Source organism: Lacerta agilis, chromosome 1 (genome assembly GCF_009819535.1).
Source record: "Lacerta agilis isolate rLacAgi1 chromosome 1, rLacAgi1.pri, whole genome shotgun sequence".
Taxonomy (NCBI): Eukaryota; Metazoa; Chordata; class Lepidosauria; order Squamata; family Lacertidae; genus Lacerta; species Lacerta agilis.
The window spans coordinates 85,619,200-85,642,671 of NC_046312.1; the positions used below are offsets into that span (position 1 = coordinate 85,619,200).

The 23,472-nt window shown below is 45.4% G+C and overlaps 1 protein-coding gene across 2 annotated transcripts in view; it reads left to right on the forward strand.

Annotated features, from left to right (window-relative positions):
• The window catches only part of IGFBP2 (insulin like growth factor binding protein 2), a 62,644-nt gene that overhangs the window by 31,221 nt on the left and 7,951 nt on the right, over positions 1 to 23,472 (forward strand). Inside the window, exon 2 of one of the 2 annotated variants that reach the window (XM_033161462.1) lies at positions 20,910 to 21,109. In XM_033161462.1, the coding sequence (XP_033017353.1) occupies positions 20,910 to 21,109 (200 nt within the window). The remainder of the gene's footprint in view (positions 1 to 20,909; positions 21,110 to 23,472) is intronic. The other variant, XM_033161472.1, reaches the window with a different exon arrangement.

The window sequence follows — 23,472 nt, forward strand, 5'->3', positions numbered from 1 at the left end:
GAAATTGCTTTCTATCGCGAATTCTTGTCCCAGTTCACACGGTTGCCTGGCATTGTGGCTCCCTCCCTCCCTCTTTCCCCTAACTCTGTGTGCAGGAACCAGCAGCAGCGTTCAATAAGAAGTGGTCCTTGTTCCTTGCTTCAATATGGTTTTGAAAAATAAGACCTCTGTTGCAGCCAGAAGTTGAACATAGTGCACATCTGTGGGTGAGGTGTTTTGGGGGTGATACCTGCAGTCTTTTCAATGATGAGGACTAAAGCTGATTTGAGGAAGGCCTTATTGTCATGTTGCAAACTTCAGACATGAGTATAGAATGTAACTCTACCTAAGAAATGCCTTTAATTCATTCATTAATTAATTAAGTAATTTATTTTTTGTGGGAAACAGAGAGGAGGCAGTCCCAGCGGCGCAGCAAGGGGGTGCAGTGGGGGCGGGTCGTCCCAGGTGTCACCACTGAGGGGGTGACAAAATGGCGGGTGGCACTCACTGCAGGGCCTGCAGCACGCCCAAGCCACGCATCTCTCCTGGGAGTGACGCGGTGGCTTTGGCACATGCAGGCTCCATGCTGCCCAAACAGTTCGCCCGCTGCCTCCCCCTCAGCTGTAGGGCGGCTGGGTGAGAGGAGGCAGGCAGACTCCTCGGAGGCCCCACGGAGCGTCCTGCCCCGGCTCACCCCGCCCCAGCGGGTGGGTGGCCCTGGCCCTGGGCACCCCCCAGGCGCCCAATCGGCTTGCTCCGCTGCTGGGCAGTCTTTCAAGTCAGGTTATGACCCAGTTGTAAGCTGGTCCTCACCTGTTCAAGGCCAACAATCTAACCCTGTGCTCTTAAAATGCTTCTGAATTATGGGCTTGCATAGCAGTGGACTAGGCTGCCCTTGGGTTTCCTTGCTATTCCTTCCACAAAAAAAGACACACATAGCCCATGAACCTTGTAAAGTTTAGATATTAAGCAATCCAAAGATCAGGTTTCATTTACATTTGAAAGTACTGTATACAAATAAACCAAGTTTAAAAACGGAAGCTGTCCAGTCTAGGTTTATGCTTCAGGAGAATGCATGAAAATAGGTAAGACCAACTTGGTCAACATGTCGGCTGAAATATGTATATATGGGGTTAAAACTGGGGTGCCCTTCTCAATTCTCCCATATTTGCACTTTTAAATTTTTTAGACATTCCCACCCTTAAAAATGATGCTACCTAATCTACATGGACACAGCATTATCTGGTGACTTCACCAGTTTCCACTGTAGCTTCTGCAAGTTGGCTACTGCTAAAAAAAAAAAAATTAAGGTCGTAAGAAGAGTCTGCTGGATCGGGACAAGGATGCATCTGGCTCAGCATCCAGTTCTCACAGTGGCCAACCAGAAACCCGTAAGCAGTACCTGTACACAAGAATACTCCCCCCCCACACACACAGAGACACAACTGTGGTTACAAGCAACTGGTATTCAGAACCATTCATGCCTCCAGGTGTGGAGGCAGAGCATAGCCACCATTGCTCTTCTTTGAAGGCCGCCCAAGAAGGTGGCCATCACTGCCTCCTGTGGGAGTCAGTTCCACAGTCTATGTGCTGTGTGAAGAAGTACTTTATCTGTCCCAAATCTCCCAACGTTCAGCTTTATTGGGTGACCACAAGTTCTAGTGTTAGGAGAGAGACTCCATTCATTTTCTCCATGCCAACCATAATTTTATGAACTACAACCATGTAACCTCCTACTCATCTTTTCTCTAAAGCCCCAAATGCTGCAACTTTTCTTCACCCTATCCCCTTGATCATTTTGGTTGCCCTTTTCTGGTCCTTTTTCAACTATACAATACCCTTTTTGAGGTGAGGAGACCAGAACGATAGCTAGCTGATCTGCAACAGTGCTGTCAAGTATCCCGTTTCCCCCGGGATTCTCCCTTATTTCAAGCAGTTTCCCGCTGCTCTCCCTTATTTTTTATTTCCCTTAAATTTCCCGTTTTTCATGGAAGCAGCTCCTCCCCTGCTGGTCAGGGACTGGGTGGGAAGACCTCGCCTACTTGGAGAGAAAAGCCTCAGCCCTCAAAGCAAGCGGGAGCCGTTTCCTGTGCTTACAGGGGGGTGTATTCCTCCCCCTGCATCAGCCCCTATCCGTTGCCACCGAGCCCCTCTGCCGGCCAATAGGGTTAGCTGGCGGGCGGAGCCTGGCTGCCTTTGAGCAGCTGCTGCTTCCTGTCCTGTTTTGATGGGATCTGACAAGAAGACGATGGGGCTCCATCACGCGGAGCACATGGCTGCCCTCCTCTTTGCTCTGCTCTGAGCCCGACCCCGCTTGGAGTTTACATTGCTTTTCCGCCCACTTTTGCTTCTGGCTCCACCCACCACTGACATGTGACTGTCCCCGGGATAGGTGAGACTGCTGATCCCTTATTTTCAAATCCGAATCTTGACAGCTATGATCTGCAATTTCCTGCATTCCTTCAGCCAATCCCTTTTTTCCCTTCTTGTTGTTATTTTCTAGCCCTCTGGTATGGGGGCTGATTTTAGGAACAAGTAATATGACTTCCGTTAGATCAGCAATTTCACGTTTGAGTTTTTCCAGAATTCTTAAGCAGATGCCATCCGGACACTACAATTTTTCAACTTCAGTGTGTGGATAAGACCTAGAACTTCATCTTTCCAATGCCTGTTCTGCTGGGTGCTGTGAACCCCATACCAAAAATGCCAAGAATATAGGTACTGCTTTTGGTTGATCCTTGGGAAGCATTCCCATTTTCAGAAACCCCCTCTGAAATAATTTGATAAGCTAACAGGTAGCAGAATTTTGCCCCTGCCTGTAGCTTGAGGTTTGACTGCAGCACCCACCGGGCTTAGCGCTTTGGGAAAAGAGGTCCCTAATCTCAAGCACAAGAAAAAAAGTATTTATATAAATGCTATAGTCAGGAAATAGAAAAGTCAGCAGAGCAAGGTATTTAGCCTACATGCTATCAGTTATTTTACTTTTTAAAAGCCTCACATTCTTGGACAAACTGCAGAGGAAGCAAATTTTTGAGAACTATTTGAAATCGGCTTGCAAGAGAAAAGTATCCACTGCGAAGTGTAGAAAGTGTACTTAGTTTTGAATAGTGACTTTAAACTCTGCTACCCAGTAATTTTAATAGTCCGATTTTACGTAGAACTGCAGTTGCCTAGGCTGATCGGCTTCCAGTGGGCTTTGATGTACCTAATTTAGCAGACGATTGGGCAGCACGACATCTACAAAGAACACCCCTTATTTCTCCCCGGTGTGATATGTCCTATTAAATTTTAAACCCCTTCTGTTGCCAACCCCTCTTCAGCACAGGCTATAACCAGCATTGGAACCCCAGCTGCTGAGCATCACTCAGACTGTGTGCAACCTCCCTGCCCCCTGCACAAGGGCTGCTGACGTGCCTCTCCTTGCGTCTTTTGTGTGCTGTCCTCATCCTGACGCAGCTCTTTCCTTTCTTCTTCTCTTTTATAAGGGTTCAGGCTGGAGGCGTGACAGATTTTAGGCCTGTCAACCTTGACGGTGTCTGTTGGAAACTGCCCCGGCAGTAGAGTGGAAAACTTCACGGAGCGTTAGATATGCCGCCTGGCTTGACGGCCTCCCGGGTAAATGTGTCTGGACAGGGCGATATTTGCCCTTTTCACAAGCACCTGATTGGAGGGAGCAGCTCCTTGCATGCAGAGACTGTCCCCGGATCACGTCATTCTGCCCGTGGCGTCAAGCTGGGCCTCGTCAGCACTCCACTTTGAATTAGTTTTTTGTTTCGTTAATGAAATCACACGCACATTTATTCATGAGGTACGGGATTATTTTTGTTTTGCATTCCCTCCCTCCTGGAGCTGCCAAGCCGGTGGGGATTCCCTATGTGGGCGCACTGACAAAATTGTGTAAAATGTGGGAAAGCTTTTGTTTGGGAGGACATATCCTTGGGGTGGGGGTGGGGCAACATTGTGTAGGAAGTTAGCAAAAAGCCCAGCCATCCCACTTTCTTTCCTCCTGTGTGGATGGAGCACATCTTGCATTCAGGAAAGTCCCGTGTTCAAGTCCTCAGGTAAAAGGATCACATAGCAGATGATCCCCAAGACCCTCAAGAGCCAGCGCCTATCAAGTTAAGACCATACCAGGCTAGATGGCAAAATAGGCCGACTTGTTGTGTATACAGTGGTACCTCGGGTTACATACGCTTCAGGTTACATACGCTTCAGGTTACATACTCCGCTAACCCAGAAATAACGGTTAAGAACTTTGCTTCAGGATAAGAACAGAAATTGTGCTCTGGCGGCGCAGCGGCAGCGAGAGGTCCCATTAGCTAAAGTGGTGCTTCAGGTTAAGAACAGTTTCAGGTTAAGAATGGACCTCCAGAACGAATTAAGTACGTAACCAGAGGTGCCATTATATTTCATAGCTTGGTTCCTTGAGGGTGGGATAAGACTTGAAGGATCCAGACTGTCCTGTTTCTGCTGTCAGAGCACAAGGAAAGGAGAGAATCCTGTTGCACTCACGTCCTACTTGTGAGCACCCCCTGGGCATCTGGTGGTCCACTATGAGAGCAGTATCCTGAACTAGATAGACCCATCAGGCTCTAATTACATTCTTAAGTGATTGAGAATGGATAGGTGGGCAACACTGTTCTTCCAAAAAAAACAAACGCCCACTGTAAAATATATTTGCCTGTCTCCATAGTTCCATGTTTATTTTCCTTTTCTGAAAAGTTAAGGAATGATCTTCAGATCAGCGCTTGCTTCCTCTTACAGGCTTTTATGACCCTCTAATGAATGAACCATGCCACCCCTTTTTATAGCCAAAGGTAGCAGGTGGGAGTAGGCTGCAGGAAGGGCCTCTGCTGTGGTTTATTCCCCAGCCAGCTTTTAACTACTAACATGCTGCTTTAGGGTACCCTAAGCCTTCGACTGTGCAGCTGGCTATTGTCCTTTTGTTCCCCATGAATGGAAATGTTTCTCCATCACTGGTGTCTTCTGTGGAAGGAGAATGTCCAGCATCATCTTGGCTGCATCTGCGTTCTTTGCAAAAATACAGCAAGACCCCAATTCCTCTTCCACAGTCTTCCTGCCATACTCTTAAGTGTGGTGGGGTCTTTTCTCAACACCTCACTTTTTCAGAGAAAGCAAGAGTGCTGCAAACCAAGTGACCAATGGTCAGCTGCAGTCCAACATCTGGATGACCACACATTCCCCACCCAGATCTATGTTATGCCTGGTAAAAGGCCTCCACCAAAAAATAAGTGAGTAATGTAAGAAAGATGGGAAAAACTATTTTACATTTTTAAAAGCATATGTTTTCAAAAAAAATTAAAAAAAATGGGGACACTGTGAGTTCTGAATCTACTTTGAAGCAGTAATTTTTCATTTCAATATAGCCAAAAACTCATTTTAGCAACTGAAAATGTTTTATTTGCAATAGGCGATGTTCATTTTCCTTTGCCTTATTATGTATATTGAATGCCATTATGGTGTTTAGAAGCTGATTTATCTTAATATTTGGCAACTGAAAGTGGCAGTTTGGCTGCATTAGACTGTTTAGTTGTATTCACCTCTATCTGATGTATTCAGAAATTTTATTTCATTGCAAATATATATCCACAAATATTTTTAGTAAAGCAGGGGTTTTTATCCTGACTTTTCACACTCTCCCCTTTTAGTCTTAGTGGTCAGGAGTTATTCTACTTTGTTTGATTCTGGCCACAACAGAGATGACAGATGGACAAATGGTCTATCTGGTATCCGGTATTTGGGGAAGTTAGCACATACACTTTTAAAAGTTCTAGTAAAATGTGCTGGTAAACAGTGTGCTGAGATTCTCATAGGTAAAGGGACCCCTGACCATTAGGTCCAGTCGTGTCTGACTCTGGGGTTGCGGCACTCGTCTCGCATTACTGGCCGAGACATTCTCATAAGACTTCTGTAATTGTAAGCACATCAGTTTTGAAAATTATTATTGTACACCAGAGTACAACTCAGTAATAGGGGGTCAAGATGTGTGTCTGAGTGAGTGAGAGAGAAATGTGTTGACATAAGAGAGCACAACTTTCAGCATGTGCCACTGAGGTCAGATAATTTTTCTCCTGAAGTGCGCTGTGATTGAAGAACCAAGAAATGAAGAACCAAGAACCACAAATGTAAGTATTCAGACAGGATTAAAATATAAACCTTTTAAGGAAAGCAACATAAACTCTGAAATGGAGACTACATTCTGATCCTTGGTACATTTTACCAAGGAATAATTGTGTGGTTTTCATGAGAATTGGGGGGTGGGGAGAGGAGTGCAATCTTGTGTTTGGTTTCACAACTTGCAAACCGATAATACTTATGATGGCCTTTCAGGAGCTTACCTTGTCAGTACTCAGTTTTGGACTATGTCATCCTTGTTTTCCCTCCTTTGCAAAAGTAACTTTTGGCATATAAAATGGAGTTTCAAAGTCCAGTATTCGTCCACTGATTAAAAAAAGAATGCCATTTAGCAATTGGGAGTTCAGTCCAAAGGGCAGTCTAGTACATTTAACTGCAGCAACATCCACACACTGCAATTGGTTACTGTAATTAATATAAAAAGAAGCTATTGTTAGCATGAATGTTCAGGTTAGTGAATTATGGTAGCTGGAGGGAGCATGGATGCTCCTTTTTGTTCTGCTTTAAAGTGCACCTTAAAATATTTCAGTGCATAAGGTGACATAATGCAATATTTTATGTTTGGAATACTTAACTTTTAACTCCCATCAGCCCCTGCCAGCATGACCAGCAATCAAGGACAATGGGAATTGTACTCCAGGGACATCTGTAGGACACAATGCTGGCTACCCCTGGTTTAATGTTGCAAGGGCAAACCATAGAGGGTCTTCGGCTTGCCTGCACCTCCCTCACTTTTCCTGTAGTGTACTGGCCCTCTTGACGCTTAACCCAGCATTGCAATTTCCCGAACCTCGAGAAGATGTTGCATGGTCTGTGGCTTGCATGATGAGACTCTGCAGAAGTGCCTGTTTGAAAGTAGACAGCTCACATTCAGAAATGCCCTGGAGCACTGGCACCAAATTCTGTACAACATTGCGGGGGGGGGTTCATCAAGTGTATGCGATGTTACACGTGCAACACACACGTATTATGTCATTCCTATTGGGCGGAGGCCACAAGGCCCGACAAGGCCCGCTGCCACTGTACATACAGCCCCACAGGAGCAATGGTCTTGAGAATTGTTTTAAGGGAAATGATTAGGACAGAGGTTTTCAACCTTTCTTGAGTCCCTTGACAGACCCTATTTTCCAGGGACTGTCCCAGATTTACAGAAGCTGTCCCAGTTTCTGATTTGATTCCAGAATGTCCTGCGTTTCCTTAGGATGTCCCTATTTTCATTGGATAAATGTTGGAGGGTATGGAGTTATGCAACCCAGGATCCAAGGAGATAAGTAACTATGCAACCTTTAGAAGACATCTGATGGCAGCTCTGTATAGGGAAGGTTTTTTTTATTAAAAAAATGTTTAATGTTGTATTATGTTTTTATATGTGTTGGAAGGTGCCCAGAGTGGCTGGGGCAACCCAAGCAGATGGGTGGGGTATAAATCATGTTGTTGTTGTTGTTGTTCATTATTCATTATTGAGCCCCTTTATTGATGTCCCTATTTTCATCAGAGAAATGTTGGAGGGTATGCCTTGACCAACTGCATTCTTTCTGCGGCTCCGCAGTGGGGCTCAGGAGCCCCTTCCCTGCAGAACTGGCAGCTTCTCACCCCTTTTCGAACACTCCTTGTGGAGTGTTCCCTCAGCCTCCTCTCCTCTCCCCTCTCCTTGGGAGTCCTCCTCCCTAGTCTCTGAGTTGTCCGTCCCCCTCCCCCAAAGTGGAAGGCCTCCCAGAGGCACTATTCACCTGCAGAGCTTATAGCCAGGGCTGCTGCAATAAACAACTGTGCAACCCTTTGGGAGGGAGAAACACGAGAGTGCATCAGAGGAGGGAGGGAAGGAAAAAGGGACAGAGGCCAGTGTTGCCCACGGCACCCTTGACCATCATTCAAGACACTCCAGAGTGCCATGGCACACTGGTTGAAAACCGCTGGATTGGGGCAACAGGACCAGGGTAGACCCTTATGGGGAAGAACTTTTTCAGCAGGGGGCTGGTCCACTGTCCCTCAGACCTTGGGGGGGGGCTGGACTATATTTGGGGGGGGAATGAACAAATTCCTATGCCCCACAAATAACCCAGAGATGCATTTTAAATAAAAGAACACATTCTACTCATGTAAAAAACACACTGATTCCTGGACCGTCCACAGGCCAGATTTAGAAGGCGATTGGGCCGGATCTGGCCCACGGGCCTTAGTTTGCCTACCCATGTATTAGAATATATTTTATGGGTGTGTAGCTAGCATTGCTTTGCAAGTTTTTGAACAGAGCAACCTAGCTGGTGACAAAGAAAGCCTTGACTGGCCTGTGGCTCTCAGAGCAATCAAAAGTTTGGGAATGCTGGTTTCAAATTGTAATGAGGGCAGTTTGCACATGCTTATTTATTACACCACTTTTTGTCTCTGGCTAGGTTAATGTCCAGGCCACTAGACCAGGCAAGCAGCAGGCCGCTTCAGGTCCCCTCTCTGTGGTCTGGCTCCCTTTCTACCCCTGCCACCTCCTCCAGGGATCTTCATATGTTGGGTAAAGGGCAGGACCCTTGGAAGCATAATTTTTGTGTTGTTGTTTCTAATGGAGGGGAGCCTTGGCCCGGAGCCCAGGAATTGGGTGTGCAGCAGTTCTCAGCAGCATGACAGCGATGTGTGTGAAATTTGAATAGTGGTAATGAGGTGCAGCACTCAACCTAATTGAATCTTGTATTGCAATTTAGGTTATTGACACATAGCCTCAGCAAATGAGATAATTGTTGGTGCTGTGGCCATATCTTATATTCCATCTATTTTGAAGATAGATGCTTATTAAATTGCTTTTAAAACATTATTTTATATGTGTGATCCCCTTGGAGAAGACTGAGCACTTCATATGTAGCATAGCTGATTCCTAATGTTGCCTGAAATCTTGAGGTGTCTCTCTCCATTTTAGCTTCCTGCTTCTCTACCACTCACCTATGGACTCCCTGGCTTTAGATATGAAGCCTTTACTGCAGTGATGGAGAACCCGTGGCCATCCAGATGTTGCTGGACTTTAATAGCCATTACTCATTGGCCATACTGGCTGGTGTGACATTTGGGGCCCCAGGGTCCTCCATGCCTGTTTTACTGTGGCTCTTCTCTCTCTTGCAGTTTGCTAGGGATTTTGCTGTGGCTACAAGAGAGGACGCACTGGAGCAATTCTGTAAATATATTTGAAAGTTGAAGCCAGAATCAATTCCACAGTCTAAGGCTATTGATGGGAACAAGAGAGTTCTCTACCATTTCTTTCTTAGAAGAATCATAGAAGTTACAGGTAGGTAGCCGTTTTGGTCTGCCATAGTCAAAACAAAATAAAAATTAAAAAATTCCTTCCAGTAGCACCTTAGAGACCAACTAAGTTTGTTCTTGGAATGAGCTTTTGTGTAAGTGTGCATGCACACGAAAGCTCATACCAAGAACAAACTTAGTTGGTCTTTAATGTGCTAATGGAAGGATTTTTTTTATTTTGTTTCGACTACGGCAAACCAACACGGCTACCTACCTGTAACTAGAGCTTTTGAAGGGAGAAGCAGTTTCATGGATGTGTATGAAAGGGAGGAACAAGGCAGCATTAAAACAAGTGAAACTGCTTTATACCTTATGGTTCATTTGACCCACTATTGCCCTCTCCAGTTCTTCAGGGTTTTGGACAAGGGACTTTCCTAGCCATGCTAGCTTAATTCCTTTTTTTAAAAAAACCCCAAATTTGGATTTTCTTTTGTGCTGTGACTTTCGCAAAATCAGAAGCTTTTGGTGAGGTGAGCCGGGTGACTTTTGTTCACAGCAATTGGTTGGAAGACTTTGGCCTTTGCTCTTCCCCTCTGGGGAGTTAAGAGTCAGTGTTTTGAAATGTCCCCAACTTGGAGCATACCCTGCCAGGTTATTTAGGATCTGTTTCAGAGCTCAGATGGGGTAAGGGACTTGCTTTTAATGCCGGCTCAAGGCATACAAACGATCACAGCTTGCGCTTTTCATGCCCGCCTTAGGTGGAGTTTTCCACTAGAAAAGGAAAAATAAACCTGTCCGGGAGATGGAAATAAAGTAGCTATAAACTGAGTACAATTGAGCCAGACGTATCTGCTTTTGAAACACTAGCAGATGTAGTAGTAGCTGTAACAGCTGTAACACAATACAGCCTTTTTATTAACTGAGGGCAGTGGATGGTTCTGAGTGTTTTAGAGCATGGATTTATTTTTAGGAGCTATGAAATTTTATATACTAGCTGCAGGTGCTCGTACTTCAGCTTTTGCTTCGAGTGCCTAGAGCAAAGCAGGCAGCTTTATTCAGCGATTTTGCTGTTAACCAACTTGCTCTCACTCAGCTGATGTGCTTTTTCTTTAGACGAAGAGGTAGGGGAGAGGTTGTCTTGTGAGGGTCTCAAGGGGAATTAAAGAGCCTGTAAGTTCTGTTGAGAAGTCCCATAGGAATGCACCATTTCCAAACCCAAAGAGAGATGTTTGTAAAGGCTTTCTATATATTTCAGGTTGAGGTTCAGATGATGTGAAATTAGGAGTAGTTCATCCTATTTCCCAACAGTTTTTAAATGTGTGTTTCACTCTCTGGCTCTTCCCAAAACATTGCAAGGGAGACCAATATATTGTTTGGTTTAGCGCTAAAGGTGTGGAAAGCAAAGGAAGCTGGTGGTGCTGGCTGTGATGTGCTAGTCCTTTTTTAGTGTCTATGCAAATGGATGCACCTTAGATGCCTCTGTCCCTGCCTCCTCTGTCTTAGAATCATAGAATTGTAGAATTGGAAGGGATCACAAATGTCATCTAGTCCAACCCCCTGCAATGCAGGAATCTTTTGCCCAATGTGGGCCTCAAACCCTTGAGATTAAGAGGCTCATGCGCTACCAACTGAACTATGTCCCACCTCTTCTTTTTCATTGTCCTTTGTTGCTGTGGACTACAGCTCCTATCACCCCTGACCATTGGCTAAGATGTCTGGGGATGATGGGATTTGTAGTCCAGGTATGTCTTAAGCCCTAAGGCTCCAGAACACTGATCCAACAGATTTTAAATGTTCTTTCTACAAACACCTCACTACTCAGCAAGAATTTACTGGAGTTAATTAGTTGGTATAAGTGGAAATGCAAACCTAAGTTACATTCACTGTCCTTCTGAGCATCTGTGTGTGGTACTCATTTGTTAGACTACGAACTAGCAAACCAGGGCTAAACCTAGACATGTCCAATACCTTAAAAACAGCCTTGTGTTTCATTCTAACCCATAACTCAATGTCATGTGTTGAGTATTTCTAAATATTGTTACTCACCTCCTCAATCTCTGAGCGGTGCGAGATTCTAGGGGTCCACTGGAGACTGTGGTGTCTTTATGATATGGGGATTATTTACACAAAATACAACTTGTACCTATGATAGAGGAGCTCACAGCATTACAATCCAAGAGGTTATTGCTTCTCCCATGGCCACAGTCTTGGATTCCGGAGGAAATTAGCCATTGCCCTCTGTCCCTCTGCTCCTGCTTGCTGCCTTTACTGACTGTAGCTGTTTTGCCTCCAGCCCACATCATCCCCAGCAGCAATCCTAAAAACCACTGCTTTAGAACTCTACTTCAAAGGCTTTTGTCTTTCTAACTATTTCTGAATTGGGGAGGGGGACTCCCACTTGCTCTCTGGCAAGGGTTGCTGTTTGAAGTGACAGCCTCATATTTACCTTATCACTTAGTTCCAGCTGGAGGGCATTGACCACAAGAGGGCTTTGCTTTCTCTCAGTACTCCAGCAAAAGAGTAGGTTTGCATGGCCACACTGTGGACTTTACAGCCTATTATAGCTTGCCATGTTGTGCAACATGGGGGAATCTAACCAGAGACCCAAATAACCCAGAGCAAATGTGGCATAAAGGGAAAAAGTGAGAGTAGGCCCACTTGGGAATTAAGTCTGTGGTCTGTTGTTATTGTCAATTTTAAAATAATTTTTAAATAATTTTTTAAAAACACTATGGCTTTTAAAAATATATATTTTTATTAAAGATTTTCTTGATTTAGAAAGGTATGCGCAATGTCTCTCTCATATTTTTTTTCGTGTAACATTTTTACAAATCAGTTTCATTTGTTGAGACATTAGGAAGAAAAGGGGGAAAGAGGTGGGTGGGGTGGGGAGATGGGTGAGGTGGGGTGACAATGTTTCTATTTTATTTAATATATGTGGGGTTTGGTGTCAGCGTTGTTTGTGCAAGTTCACAGCCAACCACAAATGAACAATCACACCCTACGCCAACCCCGATCTCTCTCACCACCAAAGGAGCACAAGCGAACAACAGAGAACTTGCACAAACACTATGGCTTTTAAAAATATTAGTGATGGTCCTGCTTTCTCCTGGGCATAAGCACTAGGATGTCTTGTCTTCTTTATCCAAGACTGAATTCTTTGTCCTGTGCACATACTGGAGGAACCCACAAACAATTCTGTTTTATAAAAAAACAAAATATGAGGAAACTATTGGGGTGACTTTGTTCTTTGTGAGCAAATCATGAAAAGGAAATGGCAATGGTTACAGAGCATTCTTTCCACTCTGTATCACATTACTGGTTTCATTGATGTTTCGAGCATGGAAAATGAAGGAATGGAAGAAAGGAAAGCTGTGTTATTAATAACTTCTTGTTTTGTTTTTAATGGGCCAAGTGCTTCACAGTCTTGGTCCTGTGTGGAAGGTCCTTATTATTCCTGTTTTATGAAGATTGAAAGATGGTGACTTTAAGGCCAGAGTGTGACGGAAGAAGGATTTGGACAAATGTCATTGGGCTGCACTGGCTTTTATCAGTATGAATTGCAAGGCATTTTGGTTTTTTGTAGCTGATGCTTCTCAAATAGGTATTTTACTAATCAAGCAACTTTTGCCCAACTGAAATTCAAGGCTGCTTTCCTAGGTGTGGAAATCAATTGCAGAAATGATTTTTCAGAGAGTAGATGCTGTGGAATGTTGAGATAGGAAGCCAATAGGCAGAGAAAAGGGAATGGGAGGATGTTGAAGGAATAAAGGAGAAGATGGCAATAAGCTTTAATGAGTGTGCCATAAACCTAATCTGAGGCATTCTGTGGCATTCAAGCAGGTCTATGCAAATTCTTGGCATTTGTTTCAAAGCAACAGAGCAGGTGAAAAGGACACCAGGATGAGGATACTTCACGATGCCCTGATCATTGAAAAGTCACCCTTATTTATTTGCAGGGAGGTTAGAGGGCACTTATTAAATGAGCACCCATACTGATTTGTTTGTGGGGAAGTTCGATGGTGTTGGAAACAGGGGTGGAGCAAGGTTGGCGAGTTGGGTGCGGTCCACCCCAGGTGCCACCCTGGAGTGGGGGTGACACTTGGCGACCCCCCCCCCCGATGCCCAAGACGAACCCCTCCACCCTGTAAAAAGTGTGTGCCGACGGCTTGCTCGCAAACCTGCTCGGCTTGCGTTTCCTTTTTCCGGCTGGGGTGGATGTGAGGGGCGGACCAGGGAGGGGCCCACCTCTTGCCTCCACCTGCTCCGTAGCATGCATGTGCATGCGCACTATGGAGTGGCGTCACAGCAAACCCAGCAAACTCCGCAGCTTGCTCGCAAATCTGCTTGGCGCCGAGCAGGTTTGTGAGCAAGCTGCAAAGTGAGAGAAGCTGCCTCGCTCTGCAGCTTGCTTACAGGGTTTGCTGCGGCATTGCTGTGGAGCACGCATGCGCCGCTCCATATGACTCATGCGTGCTTCGGAGTGACATCCCACTCCCGGGGGGTGCCCCTGGGTTTGCCGCTTCGGGCAGCCAAGCGGCTTCATTCGCCACTGGTTGGAAAACATCCACAGCATACCTATAACTCTTCTACAACTTCAAAGAAGTCATGACTTCCCTTTCTGTAGCACCAATAATGGGGAAACTAGCTTAGGCAATGTGCTGTAGGCTATGTAGCACAGCAATGTCCCTCAACATATTGCTGCTACTCGTCAGCATTTGCCACTTGAGGCAGCGGCCTCACTCTGCCTAATGTTAGGACTAGGTCTGCTGCTAGCTGATTTTTTAAAATTATGTTTGGCATGAGGATTGATTTCATTATTCTTCCATGCACCTGAAGCATGGGTTCTCATATATTCCAAGATCTAGGTTGAGCCGAACTGGGGCTAATTGTGACCCTATTCTCAATTTTCCTGAAATCTATGGAGCCTCCTCTATCATCTCCGAACCCTCACCAGATGCTGCCCGTATGTTTCCAAGTCTTTTATTACCTAAAATGGAACATCACAAGAACTTGCTTTCTTAAAAGTATGGCAAATGGCATTATGGTGATTGCAAATTTTGCTCTAGAGGTCAAGGTTTGTTTTGGAGAGGCCATTTGGGCAGGTTGAGTAGTGAGACACAGCCCACTTTATCAGATGTGGCAAATGGATATTTCCTTTTCCTTTTCTAATAGTCTGACGTCTGCAGCTCCTCCTTAAGGTTTAAGGTATGTGATCTAAGTGGAGTGCCCTGCAAGTGGATGGAACCAGATTTGATTTGGTCTATATGGGACATAGAATCACTGGTAAACAGTTCCTCATGAGTGACCTTAAGAAAAGGCAGATGGAGAAAATGCAAAGTGAATTGGGGAAAGGAAAAGGGGGAGGGGAGGGTAACGCCCTGGGCAGAACCACTGTCTGGAAAATAGACAATGGAAAAGTGTGATGTGGTTTCAAAGCTAGCAATATTTAAATACATTCTGCTGAAGCCAGTGGGGCTGAGAATGGTAAAGTGGACAAAATCAAAGATGGGCATGCAGACAGCAATAAAAGGGTAGGGTGGAGCACTTCTTTGAACTTGTGGGGTGTGTGTGTGTGTGTGTGTGTGTGTGTGTTTCTTGAAAAAAAAATGTGGAATTGCACCCCCCATCCCCCCCGGCTTCAATTTCTTGAGTGGAAAGTCAGACTTCTGGCCATACTACACTCTGTCCTTCCCAAAACCTATACTAAAATATTCAGTTGTGGATTCCTGAGGTCAAATTGTATCACTGAAGGCATGGGGACCTCTCCTTTTGTCACTTTTGTGGAAGCACATAGCTGCTGATGTGTTTATGCCAAGGGTTGGCCACCTCCTGTCAGCAGAGGTTAGATAGGCAGCAAGCATACATAACCTGTAACTATTGGAAGCCCTGCCCCATTGGCTGGAAAATCCTCTCTCTCTCTCTCTCTCTCTCTCTCTCTCATATCTCCCAAATGAGGGGTGGGCACTTGCTGTGTTTAGTTAGTGGCCACTTCACACATGGTTGCTAGGAAATCATGAGCAGCCACAAATTCCCTTTGTGTGTGCTTGTGTGTATACTATGTACACATCCTGTGAGGGTGGAGTGGGGGGGACGACTAATGACTTGGATCCAAAGGAATGTGAACGTGTGACTCCTTACGCAAAGACTCTTTCCTGCCCCATTTTGTTCACTGCTGTCGCTTGAAAAGCAGAACACTTCAGGACAAGCAGTGTGGTTGTGGTGCAGTGGAGAATGCAACTAGAGTGTGTGTTTGTGGAAATTTGGGTGGGGTGGGAGAGCAAGCGTCTTGGCCCCCACAGCATTCTGTAATGCGCAAAGCAGCCCTTTGTGGTGGCCCCTTAGGAACTGAGTCCTTCTCTTTGAGACAGTTTTCAGGACTAAACTATGGTTCAGCTGAGGTTATTCCTACTTCCTGCCTGCCAGGGTGAGAACCAATTTCACTCGAAATGATGTGATGCCCAAATAGTCTCAAAAAGTGTGTGTTAATTTTATTTGTTTATCTTGTGTAGTGAAATTTATGCACCGCTTGATCAAAAATCTCAAGGCAGTTTGCAAAGAGAGAAAATCAAGAAAAACTTACAACCCTTCCTTTAAAGCATACAAAAGTTAAAAATACTAAAATGCTAATAGTATCAAATCTGCAGCCAGTGCAGACCTCTGGGCACATGTGTTTTATGCTGACAAGGCCTCGCTCCTGTCACCAATCATGCTGCAGTCTTCTGCACTAGCTGCAGCTCCCGGATCAAGTGCAAGGGAATCTCCCGCACGGAGGGCATGGCAGTAATCCAGTCTTGAAGGTAACCATTGCATTAACTACTGTGAGCAGGCTTTCCCAGTCCAGGAATGCCCGTAGCTGTTGAACAAGCCACAGGCTACCTGAGTCTACAATGACAGAGCTGAATTCAGAAGCACCCCTCTCCTGCTCCTCTCCAACCCCATCCAGGTTAGGCAGTTGACCAATGACACGAGAGCTACTCACCCACAGTGCCTCCATTTCCCCCTCTTGATTTATGGGTGATTTTGCTATGACAAGATTTGAGAACAACTGTGAGGCACAGGAATGTCGTTTGCTTAAAGGTGACCACTATACTGGACTAAAACATGTTCGGAGTGTTGGGGGTCCAACTGGACTTGCATTGGAGGCTGATATGTCTGCATAGGAAAGAGCAGATAGAGAGGGAGGCCTCCACGCTTCCTAGACTGTTCTCTAACCTTTGCTGACCTTCCTTGAGGGCTAGAATGATACTCTTAGGGCTGCTAACCTCTTTTTGATACTTCTTTCTTCGCCATGCCTTGCCTTAGGGGACAGATGTCTGTTTTGGCTCTCTCTCCATCTGAAATGCAAGAGCAAGCACAGCTTTTTGCATTCTCCTCCTTAGTTACATAGAACTAGTATCTTTCCCCTATCAAGCATGTATTTCCTGCAATCAACATAGCTTTCTCACTTTCCTATACTCCGAGTCCCATTGCGGTCATATCCAGGGCAAAGCAGGTTGCCTCCAAAGTGATTCAGTGCCAAGTTCAACTTCTGCCGGTTTATTTAAATAGTCATCGGGAGCAGACATTGCAAAAGCAGGAGAGATCCTCCCTAATCTTTCCCTCTCCAAGCGGACTTGAGACTTTTGCTGCCCAAGGATCCCAGCAGAAGTACAGAAAAGGTTGGTGCGGGAATGCTGCCGCAACACATCGGGGCTGGGACATGTATTCTGGACTATAAATTGAATGAATGAAGAGGACTGCATCACACCGGCTCGGGGAAGGATGGGAAGAATGAGTGCATTGTTCAGGCCTCCAATATGTACCTTCAGCGATGGAAAGCGAGCAAAACGGGCAAGTAGGGCATGCTGCTAAAAGCTGGATTTGCTCGTGCTGAAGAGGGATTGTCAAAGCTGCCGTTTCCATGTGCTTTTGAAGGGCTTGAAAGCACTTCCTGGGGGGAGGTGACAGCCAAAGGAGGCCACGGGATGCCCATTTGGATCATCCCCGTGCCAGCAGCCGTCTGGGACAATCAGAGGAACTTGCTAAGCAACCACCCATTGGAACATACTGTTCATTCTCCTGCTTAGCAATCCCTTTTCTACTCTCACAGTTATGCTGAAAAGACCGGACAGCAGCGGAAGATAATGCATTGGGGGAGGAGGCTGAGTGGGGTTAATATTGCATCACTTATCTGGAAGGCTCTTGACCAGCCTTGAGTTCAAGATCTTCAGCTTTTGCGTAGTTCTTAACGCTTTGAGCTAAGCACAAATCCAACCATGCAATGATGGCTGGATCATCAGGTGATTATCTTTTTTAAAAAAATTAAGTGCCAGTGCCATACATTAGTAGGGGGGGTATCATCCCCTGATGCAAGCTGTTGGAGCAGGTTGATGCTATAGATTTGTGGCCTTCCATATCTTGTTGAACTCCACCTGCCGTCAGCCCCATTCGGCAAGATTTACCCAAGATGACCCATTCGGCCAGGATTTATGGGAGCTGCAGACCAGCTCTATCTAGAGGGCCACAAGTGGTCAAACCCCATTATGGATCTTGGCAGCAGGGCATGCTGGGAGGGAGAGTTCATTGATTTATTTGAGGCATTATTCACCTGCCCTATTCTGCGTTTCCACCTCTGCTCCCAGGGGTGCCAACTTCAAGGGACTGAGCAGTTTTGGGCCCCCGATACTTTTGGGGGGTGGTTCCCCCCAGTGTCCTCTACCATCAGGTGGCGGAGGAGGCCAAGCTCAGAGCCAAGCGTGGCTTCAGTGTCTGGCTCCTCCTCTTCCTCCTCCTGCCATGGAAGGCTGCCGAGCACAAGAGAGGAGGAGCCGCTGACCACTGCGTTCAGCTCCAGCCCCTGGCCCCTGTCAAAATGTCACATGGCCCCCTCAATCTTTAGATTTAGGGGCAGAGAATGGGAGGAGAGAAGGAGAACGATCTGTTGCACAATCAGAAATCCTTGCACTGATGAAACATCCACTTAGTGCTGCATTGGATTCTACTCTTCAGTTTTTTAATCGCTTCCCAGATCATATACAGTAATTTATATACTGTACAGTGGAACCTTGGTTCTTGAACTTAATCCAAGTCTGTTCGACTTCCAAAATGTTCAAAAACTAAGGCGCGGCTTCCGATTGGCTTCCTGCACTCAAGTGGAAGCCGCATTGGACATTCAGCTTCCAAAAAATGTTGAAAAACCGGAATACTTACTTGGGTTTTTGGCGTTTGGGAGCTGATTTGTTTGTCAACTAAGCTGTTCGAGAACCAAGGTTCCACTGTACTGCTTGATTGTTTTTTTTAAACAAGCAAACTCAAAGTGATACAATAAAAACACATATATACAAGGGAGTTCATGATCTTGGGCTAGAAGATCACCTTGGTAAGTACCCAGCAGACTATTTTAGGCTAGATGGTGGTAATAATTTGAAACTTTGACGCTGGTGGACAGGTGAGCCATATGATATCATTGGATTGGACAGCTCAGGCATTAAATCACAACAAAACTGGACCCTGGTCTTCTATGAAGACTTGATCAAAGGAACTATGCCAGTTGCATGCCAGGCCAATCTCCAAATTCCAGCAACAGACTGCAGGGATTTTGGGTTGGAGAACACATACTCCAGGTCTGATTCCTGGTATGGCTCCAGCTCAGCCCTGGGAGAACTGTGAAAACGCAGCTGAATTTGTCACACTAATTGTGAAAAACTGGGCAGCACTGCTAACCATACTTCCAAACTGTGCCATATTTAGGGGTCATGTGGGCCAGAAAGACAGTTGAGGTTCTGCATAAGAGGTTTGGAGCAGCTGGGTCTTTGCCAAGTCACAGTTAAGAGTTGTCAGTGAATTTTTGACGTTTCCACGCATGCTCCTACACCAGCCAGGTGAGGTCAGGGTTTGGCAGCCAATCTGTATTGAGCCTCATCATAGAAACACATAGAAACCGCCTGTAAAAAGTCTGGTCTGGAGTTGGCGACATCCAAACAGCTACAGGTCCAAATTCAGCTGACTTCTGTTGAAATCAAACCTAGATGCCATAAGTTGCTGGTTAAGACAGAATGGACTGAAATGAGGACTAGGCCAAATGTTCACTGGCTCTGATCTTTCTGGGTAAGAAATAGCACCTTCAGTGAACTAGAACTAACTCATGACATAGCCAATCAGATTGTCTGTAGGGCAAAAAGGGGGGGGGGAGTTCACATTTTGACACATTGAAAAAACAGTTGAAATTTTTGCTTTGAAGTGTTGATGAAGGTACCAGAACAAGAGACCTTTTTCCACGCTGCCCCCCACCCCAAATCGTTAAAATCATGAATATTTTCAGCTCAGCCATGACTTGAATGATGACCTGTCTTCCCCTTCCTGGCCTTTCATTAAGATCTTGTAGGGGAGCTTTATATTTGTTATACAATCTTGTATATTTGATTCCAGTTACATGATGAGATAGTGAATTTGTTTATAAACAATACAAAGCCTGCTTTGTTATGTTGCCTTTTTTTGTATTCTTGGCGTGATTTCTCATCTAGTTGCTTTCTCCCTTTTTTTGTTTCTCTTTGCTTATTTTCCAAAACTGGCCTCTTTTTATTATTATTTAACCAGAGTCCTTAGGGTAATTATTTGCCCCTCAACCCCATCTCCCCATCCCCTTGAACCACTTGGCCATGTTCAGCTCAGATTCTGCTTTGGATCCTCTTGAAAGCCTGAGGGTGACAGGTCAGGAATGAACTTGGCCCACAGTATCTGAGCTGGGGGGGGGGGGTAATCAAAGGATGGGGTGTTGCTAAAAGACCAAGATGCCTAGCTTATCCAGTAAAAAAAAAAAAAAAATCTTTCTCCTTACAGAATAAATGGGACATGATGTTCTGCATGCTTAGCCAAATTGTCTCCTGGGGTTCAGACATGTGCGACTTCTGATTTGAAATAAATGCATTATTAAATACTTTTGACAATTTGTGTAACAAAGCATTTAAAGGCTGGAAGAGGGGGTGTTTCCTCAAACAGAAGCTCCGCCTTGTCTTGGCTGCTCTGCAGGGGGAGTTTTTTGGAGTCTCACACAGCTGGGACATCTGAAGGCAGCTCTGTTTAGGGAAGCTTTTAATGTTGAATAGATTATTGCATTTTAATGTTCTGTTGGAAGCCGCCCAGAGTGGCTGGGGAAACCCAGCCAGATGGGCGGGGTATAAATAAATTATTATTATTATTATTATTATTATTATTATTATTATTATTATTATTATTATTACTGGGATGCCACTTCCATGTAGCTGTGACTGGAGTTCACTGTGGGGCCTGTGGGGATTTTTCCCATTTGTTCCATTGTGGGCATCTCTGGGCAGAGCATTTGGGTTCTGCGGCTAGCATAACTAGTACGCCAGTGCTAATTTTTTTTTAGAAAAAGAGGTGCCGGAACTCACCACTTAGAACTCTCTTGTTCTCTTATAATGGCGATGGTGCCCACCTGAGAGGTGCTGGAACTGAGTTCCGGCTGGGGGGGGGGAGCCTTGCTGATGCCCCTTTTCTTTCTTCTCCCACCCTCCATTTTTTTATTTTTTATTTTTTTTTTGTCTGTGTAGATGAGGAACATACCGAAGTATCTATTGCAGAGAATGTGGTGGATGCCGCCTCCAGTGTGGTGAGTGGCGGTGGGCGGATAAAGCCCCCTAAGAATGGCAAGGAGTTCGCCGTCATCCGTGAGAAGGTGAATGAGCAGCAAAAGCAGCTGGGCAAGCCTACCAAGCACCACCACCACTCGCCATCAGTCAGGGTGAGTGAGGTAAACAATGGGTGCGGGAGATGGTCTTCAAGTCCCTGGAAAGGGTCCAACATGTTATTATTATTCTTTGAGGGAGTGGGGAACTATATGTAGTTTGAAGATGATCACTTGATGAGCTTTTTCTCTAGCTGTCAGAGGCTCCCCTGCCCCCAGTCTCCATTAGTAGCTGGAGGAGACTTCCAGAGAGTGAAGAACATGCTGTGAGCAGAAGAGTGGGAGCTTTTCCCATCGTCTGGACCCCCTGGGAAACTCAACAAACCTGTTGGAACTGGGTGTGGAGAGTGCAGCTGAATAGGACACAGCTGTTGGGCTACCTGAGAAAGTACCAGCCACTCTGAGCCTGCCTGTAAAAAGCAAGTCTAGAGTGAGAAACTAGGACGGTGTCCACTGTTTCCAGGAACTCTTCTCATTGTGAGACTTTTGTGGGTGAGGAGAGAGTTTATTTGGACCCCGAGTGAGAACCCAGAGGTTGAGAGCTTGAGCCACAGAGTTTCTGGTTGCCAAATGAATAAATCCAGTTACAGGTAGGTAGCCGTGTTAGGTCTGCCATAGTAAAAAAAAAATTAAAAAAAATCCTTCCAGTAGCACCTTAGAGACCAACTAAGTTTGTTCTTGGTATGAGCTTTCGTGTGCATGCACGTGTATCTGATGAAGTGTGCATGCACACGAAAGCTCATACCAAGAACAAACCTTAGTTGGTCTCTAAAGTGCTGCTGGAAGGAATTTTTTTATTTTTTATTTTGTTTTGCCAAATGAATAAAGTTCTTTGTGTGAGACTGAATTCTACTCACCTCCCCCGTTGTAAACAGTGCTGAAGGTTACATCAGGGCCAGGCCACAGGAAGAGATGAGACAGCACAGCGAGGAGGAAAATAGAGCCAAACAAACAGAACACGAGATACCTCTTCATGAGATTGATGGATTTTGGCAGGGCCCAGGAGGAGGACTTTGCCACACAGTTGTCATTCAGGATTACAGCTGGCATCTTCAACCAGAGTGCAGGGATAATTCCTATCAATAGCTTTTCTAATTTAGCTTTGGATCCTCTTCCCCCACTTGTCGGGTGGAACTGATGCCACATAAGCTTTTGGTCTTATAGCCACAATTCTTGGAGGCTCCCAGAGCACCATTGCTTTGATGCCTCCAGAGCAGTCTTGGTGCTGGTGCTGCTACTACTACTGATTTTCCTGGGGTTTTCCATTCTCCTGCTCTGTGCTTTTAATTGCCGCACTCACGCTGTTCTAGTTGGCTTCACTGTTCCCTGACGGGCCGGGTTCCAGGCAGAGTCTGAGTGGCTGAAAGGTATTCAGGATGCTTTCTTGGACAGAAACTGGTGGACCGGAGGGTTAAAATTGGTTTTCAGGGTCTCTTCAAAGCAATTGCGGGCTGCATTTACGGACCTGGCATGCTGTCAGCTTGTTGGTGGCCTTTGCAATCTTGAAAATCGAAAGAGAAGGACAGAGCACTGGTGGCCCAATCAGATAAGACATGCAGCTCTGATTAGAACTTATGGAATACTGTGGAGTCGATAAGCTAAATAAAACCACCCACCCAGAACAGGGAAAAGAAACGTGGCAATTTATCTGTGAAATATTCCTTGCTCAGCTAATTGCCCAGAACAAGATCTACCACTGATATGAAGATGGCTGGAGTATTAAGTAGTAAGCCCCACTGAACATGTCTGAGTAAGAATGCTTAGGATTGTTCTGAAAGTTTGCATTCTTTATGTAGGCTGTAAAATTTTAAACCTTGTACAGCAATGGATCCCAACCATCGTACTATGTGCTTCCTGGTCTGGAGTCTATTGGCGGGATTATGAAGTGTCTCGGCAGGATGATTGCAATATGTATGCCAGGTAGTGTTAAACATTGTAGCTGGGGCAGCAACTTCCTGGGCATGGTTGATACCTTAAGAGAGCCATGGTAGCTGAAGAGGATCCTGTATACGTGCCCAAATGCCACTGGGAATTAGAAGGTAGCATCGGGAGCTTAGTCTCTCACAGTACATGCATATTAGCTTGCAGAGCAGTGAATCAAGACGTATACAAAATGGTAATGTCTGCCCTCCATGATAAATGGAGGCACTGATTTTGTGCACACTCCCGGACTGGATATTACAACCTGAGGCAATATAAAATGTCACATTACCACCAGCAGCATAGCCAGGGATATGTGTATATATATAAACCGTGTGCTAAAAATATCCCAATTTTTGGGCCACACTATAGCCTAACATCCAAGCCAAGAGGAGCTGAATTCTGCTGTCTGTACATCACTTATGCAGAGCAGGGACATGTTACGTGGATTTTCTTTTTCTGCAGCATTTCTTCAGCGCTACCATTAGCCATGGGGGTAAAGAGTAACA